This window comes from Python bivittatus, unplaced genomic scaffold, assembly GCF_059951505.1.
Source record: "Python bivittatus isolate LINGU-HERP-01145 unplaced genomic scaffold, Pbiv_v1 ctg000960_np1212, whole genome shotgun sequence".
NCBI lineage: Eukaryota > Metazoa > Chordata > Lepidosauria > Squamata > Pythonidae > Python > Python bivittatus.
In genome coordinates this window covers 9,699,291-9,706,659 of record NW_028277124.1, presented here as the reverse complement: position 1 = coordinate 9,706,659, position 7,369 = coordinate 9,699,291, and the positions used below count along the sequence as shown (strand labels likewise).

The 7,369-nt window shown below is 39.3% G+C and overlaps 1 protein-coding gene and 1 pseudogene across 1 annotated transcript; both read right to left on the bottom strand.

Annotated features, from left to right (window-relative positions):
* Window positions 1–2,641, bottom strand: LOC148213624 (protocadherin beta-16-like). The gene has a single exon (XM_088131410.1). The coding sequence runs from the start codon at window positions 2,503–2,505 to the stop codon at window positions 82–84; it is 2,424 nt and encodes an 807-aa protein (XP_087987536.1). The 5' UTR covers window positions 2,506–2,641; the 3' UTR covers window positions 1–81.
* A 1,638-nt stretch (window positions 2,642–4,279) lies between these two features.
* On the bottom strand, window positions 4,280–6,699 carry LOC103068137 (protocadherin beta-16-like; annotated as a pseudogene).
* Between the last annotated feature and the right edge of the window lie 670 nt (window positions 6,700–7,369).

The following is a 7,369-nucleotide window of genomic DNA, read 5'->3' as shown; positions in this document are numbered from 1 at the left end:
TGTACAAACCATAGCTTACAGTATCCATAGGACACAGAAGCTCCATGAAAAATGTAAAAAATATGCAAACAACATTTAAAGTTAACTCACCTGTTCATTTAACTGGTTATCTGCACCCTGCTTAGGGATATCTTGGGAGCAAGATGGCTTGTGGTTTCCTGGGATGTTAACATCTCCCACTGAAAACACAGGAATGAGGGGCCTGAGAAAACGGAACTCACTACTTAAGGATCCACCAGTCAAACAAACATCATAACGGTAAGTCCTGGAAAGTGACCCATTCCGTGAATCAGCACAGTTCTCTGGGGTATCAACACTGGCATCTGGGAAGTGAGGAGGTGCAGCAGTAAAATTGTTTTGGGGATCGTTCTTGAGGACTTTGATCACAATAAACACAACAATACACACCAGGAACACAGAGGAGACTGCAGCCAAGCAGATCACCAGATACTTGGTCAAAGTTTTATCTTCTTCTGGTTCTTGCACACTGACATCTGCCTTTCTCAGGAAGGGATCCGAAAAGCCATCCACAAGAAGAACATTAAGCAATGCAGTGCTGGTCTGGGGAGGAAGACCATTGTCTCTGACCAATATCACGAGCCTCTGTTTATTTGTGTCTCGCTCATTCAGGGCTCTCCTGGTTTTCACTTTTCCATTCTGCGCTCCTATGCTGAAAAGTCCAGGGTCCGTGGCCTTCAGCAATTCATAGGAAAGCCAAGAGTTTTGACCAGAATCTCCATCCACTGCAACCACCTTGGTGACCAGATAGCCGGCCTCTGCCGACTTGGGAACCAGCTCATTGCATGGGGATGTGCTGTTCTGGAGGGGATACAGGAAGAAGGGAGCATTGTCATTTTCATCTATGATGACGATTCGGACAACCACCTCTGAGCTCAAGGAAGGAGAACCACCGTCGGTTGCCCTCACGGTAACTCTGAACTCTCTTATCTGCTCATAGTCCAGGGATCGGAGGGCATACACGTTTCCGGTTTCAGAGTTGATCGAAATGTAAGAGGGCACCAGACCATCACCCTTCCCTGGCAAAAGTGAGTAAGTCACTTTTGCATTCAGCTTTGTGTCCAGATCCACAGCGTGGACTGAGCCGATCAGCAAGCCTGGAATATTATTCTCCTGGATCTGCATGTTATATAAAGATTTTTCAAAGAGGGGGGGGTTGTCATTGACGTCAGAGATCTGAATATTAATCATTCTTGTTGAAGTGAGCCTAGGAGAGCCCCAGTCAATGGCTGTGATGGTGATGTTGTACTCAGCAAGGGTCTCTCTGTCTAGGGGACTTTGGAGTACAAGCTGATAAAAGTTATTTGTGGTGGAGTTCAGCACAAAAGGGAGATTCATCTCCACAGAACAGGCTGTTTTGCTGTTATCTCCAGAATCTTCATCTCTCACATTGAAGAGGGCCACCACTTTCTCTAGAGGGGAATCCTCCTTTAAGATATTGATCAGAGATATAATGGACACTTCTGGGGCATTGTCATTCATGTCTTCAATCTCTATCAGTATCTTGGAGCGCCCTGAAAGTCCCCCTCCATCTGTTGCTCTGATATTCATGCGATAATTCCTTTCTTTTTCATAATCAATCTGGCCCCAAACAGTGATTTCTCCAGTCCTTTCATTTATAAGGAACAAATTGTTTATTCTTTCAGGCACTTGATGGAATGAGTAGATGACTTGCGCATTTGAACCATAATCAAGATCTGTAGCTTCCACTTTAGCCACTACTGTGCCCTTAGGAAGATTCTCTTTTAATTTTACTTTATATTCAGATTGACCAAATTGAGGAGAATTATCATTACTGTCCAGAACATCAATGTTAATTTGAACAGTGCCTGTTTTCTGTGGTACCCCACCATCAATGGCCGTTAGGGTAAGATTAACGTGTGGCATCTTTTCTCTATCTAGTGTTCTCTTCAGAACAAGATCCACATTGTTAATTCCATCTTTGTTCCTTTGCACATCAAGCCAAAAATGTTCGTTAACGCTGAGTGTATAGTTTTGGATGCTGTTTTCTCCCAGGTCCTCATCATGTGCAGATTCCAAGGGGAATGCCATACTTGTAGGAACATTCTCAGGAATTGCAATCTCAAATTCATTTTTAGAGAATTTGGGAGCATTGTCATTTATGTCTTCTATCTGTATTTCAATATTGTATGATTCCAGTGGGTTGTCAAGCACAATTTGAGAAGTAAGTACGCAAGAGTCTTTCTGGCTACACAGAACATCTCGGTCTATTTTATCATTTATCAATATATCCCCAGTATGAATATCAAGGGAGAAATACTGTTTAGTGCTTTCAGAAACGAGATGGGCTCTGCGATCAAAGAATTCCTGTATTCCCAGTTTCAAATCCTTCAGCACATTAGCCACTTTAGAACCACTTTTGGTTTCTTCAGGCGTAGAATAGTAGATTGAAATACATAATGATCCAGGAAGACAAAGCAACAAGAAAAGATACATACCTTGTCTTCTCCTAATGCATTGTTCCATGATTCAGGACTCTCCTTAATTCTTGAACAAAGTATGAATCTCCTTACTTTCATCCAGTGATTATCTCTGACAAGAAGTAACTTCCTTCTGCTCTGCTTCACAGATTTTATCTTTCATTGCTTAAAATCAAGTTGTCTTCTCCTTGCAGAATCCTAGTCATAGCTGTTTGTACATTTCTTCTCACACCAAAATTCTGAGTTCCCGGTAATGTGTTTGACTATTCCGCCACCATGTGGCTGTCTGAGGAATCAGCCACTAGGACTGCATATTCTCTAATGAGTCTGTTCTAAATTAAAGGCAATAAATCATACTTTTGAAGACTCTCTACCTATTCAAAATATGAAGATTCCACAAGAAATATGCTTCCTAATGTTGGTGAGATTCCTCTTACCTCATCCCCATACAATAATAATATGGTTCAACAAAACATTCAGAGAGAGATACAAATTTGCTCTAACATTGTAGTACAATTTTCCCTGAGGATGCCCAGGAATAAATTTTATCAATACAGAAGAATAAGAGGAAAGGATCTATGTTAATCATCCCCATTTAGGTTCACTTAATTTAAGCCACAGAAAAACATGAATAAGGTCAACAATATATGTAACTATAGGGATTTCCTTATTTTGAAATTATTAGACTTTTAATCTTAAAAATATATGAACATAATTGAAATAGTATTAGACCTAGCTAATGAGTTTATTTTCCTCTCCATAACCATAAACATATTAGTCAACTGGATTTGTTGGCTTCAACTTGGTTGTAGAAAGATCCATGGAAATAACAGATTTAAGAACTTGCCCCCAGTAGAAATGGGCAGATTGCTAGCCACAAGTAAAGTCCTGTTGCCCACTGATGTCACTTCGAGAAGAATGCAGTGTTCTTGAATGTGTGGAAGTCAACAATTGTGTATTCAGATACATGAACCTTTCTCTCATACCTTTTCTTCTAAAATATTAACTCTGAATTAATAAATGTCCACAAAGGCTGACATCATTTGAATGATGTAATTAAGAAACAAAGAAGGATAAATGAGGTTGTGGAAGGCTCTTTTACCAGCACAGATCCAAAGCCAGTTTCAAGATGGAAGATTTTGTTTAAAGCTGGAGATTATGGCAACGTGCTCCTTCAGAGTCCCTCTGAGGAAACTTTAGGGATGGGGGACTCCAGTTTACTCACTGGAACTTCATTTTGCTAGGTAAAAAAGTTTGTGAGTTTATTTGACAATATGTTCAATGGCCCTTTGTACAAGATGCGTCAAGATAATTATCCGATCCGCACCTAAAAGTAGATTAGCCGTGATTGGTATACCCATACTACCCATGTATTTAAGAATGCCTCTATTTTTTTCAAATGAAATATTATAATACGGTAACAATTTTTCAAGGCAATCTGGGAGCCAGCTTTGTGGTAGAAATTAATTGAAACACCCTTCTTCCCAATTTCAAATCCCACAACATACTGAGAGCCAGAGATCTTTTAATCTACTTTAAACAGAGAATAATGCCTCTCACCTTCCTATCAGTTGCACTTTTCTTTCAAAGCTTCTGAAACTCAATGAATCATATGAAGTTGCTCTATCTTAAATTAGAAATATAATTTTGAATTCCTCAAAATGGACAGGAATGAAGTTTACAAAAGGGGAATATAGAGAAATAGGGAGAAAAGAAAAACAAAACAAAGAAAAAAGATTTATTCAGAAATGTGTACAGAACAATGCAATCTATACATGGATAGAACTTTTCTAGAATTAATCATAGAAAAACAGCCCTAATTCAGTTGACAACATATTTAAATAATAAAGTATTAGAAACTAAAATGTAAAACTGTTGGAAAAGTTTTAATACTCTTCTCACCTGGGACATCAGTTCATCTTCCTTGACGTGAGTTTTGGTTTCATGAGAACCTGTTGAATTCCTTGGATTCATTTGGGTACAGGTAGGATCCATTGAAAAAACAGGAAACAGAGGCCTGAGAAATCTGAACTCACTATTCAGAGACCCACCAGCTAAGCATACCTCATAATTATAGGCCTGACAATGTGTGTCAGAACTAGGGTCTCCACAGTTCTCTTGCAAATTCTGTCCCACAGGGAAATTAGATGCAGAATTAGAGCTGCCTATGAATTTCTGTCGTTTCTGAAGCTTGGTTCCAATAAACACCATAACAGAAAGGAGGAAAATGGATGAGATCGTGACCAAGCAGATAATCAAATACATTGTCAGGGTATGATCATCTTCCTCCTGGACTTCACCCTTAGGATTATCCATAATTTTCATGTAAGGATCTGAGAAGCCATCCACTAGAAGAATTCTTAGTGTGGCAGAGGCAGATTGAGGAGGATGACCATTATCTCTAACTGCCACAATAAGAGTGTGTTTGAAACTATCTCGGTTGTTTACTGGCCTCATGGTTTTCACTTCCCCGTTCTGAGTCCCCGCAACAAAGAGACTTGGATCTGTGGCCTTCAGCAATTGATAGGAAAGCCAAGAATTCTGCCCTGAATCTCTGTCCACTGCCACAACTTTGGTGACCAGGTAGCCTGTCTCTGCCCCCCTGGGAACAAGATCATTTGATGGAGAAGTGCTGTTCTGAAGTGGGCAGAGGATGAAGGGGGCGTTGTCATTTTCATCCATGATGTGAACTCGGACCATTGTTTCTGAGCTCAGTGGAGGTGAACCTTTATCTACAGCCTTTACCATCACCTGGAAATCTTGCATATCCTCATAATCTATAGATCGAATGGCATATAGGTTCCCAGTTTCAGAGTTGATGGAGATATAAGACGATGCGGGCCCTTCCCTGATCTTTCCAAGCAAAAGCGAGTAGGTCACTTTGGCGTTTTGCCCTGCATCCAGATCAACCGCATGGACTGATCCGATGAGCAGACCTGGAATGTTGTTTTCACGTAAGTGGAAATCATAGAAAGATGTTTCAAATACTGGTAGGTTGTCATTAACATCTGAAATTTGAATGTTAATAATTCTCATTGAACTGAGTCTGGGGGAGCCTTGGTCAGTGGCTGTAATGGTAATGTTATATTCCAATACTTGCTCTCTGTCCAATGGCCATTGGGTCACAAGCTGGTAATAATTGTTCTTTGTGGGTTTTAGAATAAAGGGTAGGTTTGAATCAGTGTAAGACTTGCCATTATCTCCAGAATCTCTATCTGTGACACTGAAGACAGCCACCGCTGTTTCTGGTGGAGACTCTTCTGGTAAAAGGTTAGTTACAGATGATATGATCACTTCTGGGGTATTATCATTGTCATCTTCAATATTCACCTTACAATAAGCAGAGTCCTCCTCCATCTGTGGCGTTGATGTTCAGTTCATAATTACTGTTTTCTTCATAATCAGTTGTTCTTTCAAGAATAAGTTCTCCAGTATTTCTGTTTAGCTTAAATGATCTGAATACTCTGACATTTGTCTGAAAGAATATGAGCATTGGATCCAGTGTCTCTGTCACTGGCTTCCACTTTAGTAACAAGGGTATCCAACTGTTTGTTTTCCCTTAATTTCACTTGGTAAACTGTTCAAAATGAGGACAGTTATCATTAATGTCTAGAACAGCAATAACTATTTGTGTTGTACCAGCTCTGATTGGAAAGCCTCCATCTACAGTTGACACCATCAGAATCAACTGTGAAACATTCTCACAATCTAATGGTTTCTCCAGTACCAATTCTGCATATTTACTACCATCACTGTTGTTTTGTACATCTAGCCTAAAATATTCATTAGGACTAAATATGTAGTTCTGAACAGAATTTTCTCCTTTGTCTGAATCTTCAGCTTCTTCCAAGAGCAAATGGGTGTTGGTGGAAACCAGTTCAGGTAATTCAAAAAAGAATTCTTTGGAGAATTTGGGGGAGTTATCATTCACGTCTTCTATTTCAGTGTCAATTCTGTATAGCTGCAATAGATTTTCTAGCACAATTTCAGAGAGTAGAACACAAGGGTCATTCTGACCACACAGAGCCTCCCAATCAATGTTATTCTTTACTATCACATCCCTGGTATTAGGATCCAGATGAAAATATTGTTTGGAACTCTGAGATCTCAGCTGGGCTTTTCAAGAAGAAAGCTCCTTGACATCCACTTTCAAATCTTTTAATATGTTATCTATCAAGAATCCGGTTTTCGTTTCCTCATGTACTGAATACATAATAGATTCACAGATTGCTGCATACATGCAGAAATAAAGAAAATAAGTTAAAACTTGCCTGCTATTGAGATACATTTCCATTGCTCACCTCAAAGCAGGTGGTTCAAACAGAAGGTTTCTAGGTTGTCCTTTTGTCTGTTTTGTCTGTCCAGTTTTTATTTTTTAAAATAGGGTTTTCCTCCTCTCATCTGTGTTGATTTTTTGAAACAAAGTTCTGCTGTCTCTTTGTTGCTGTTGTCTTATGCCATTCCTTTTGCCATCTGGCTACAATTCCTTGAGAGGGCAGGAACTGCCTAATCTTATATTCTGCCTTGTATGATAGCACCACCTTGTGCTTGAGTTGGGTACAACTTCCATAAATACTGATCCACACAGAAACACCCTTTGTAATAAAAGTTTTTATTAAATTGCAATAATTATTCAATTATATTTCTCAATTTAACTCTTTTAATATACAAACTCACCAACAATAAGCAATGTGGCCTCCAGAAAGGAACCGAATAAGTTGTTTAAATATAAGAAACTTCATAGCATTAACTCAATACCTATTTAATGACCTGTATCCAGTCTTTCAACTAGATTTGTGAGGCTGGGATATTCAGTTCAGTTAATGCATAAAATGGTCATCAGTACCAAGCTCCCTTCCACAGCCCAGATCCTAAAAATCAGCACAAAATGCTGCCCATAGGGGTTTTTT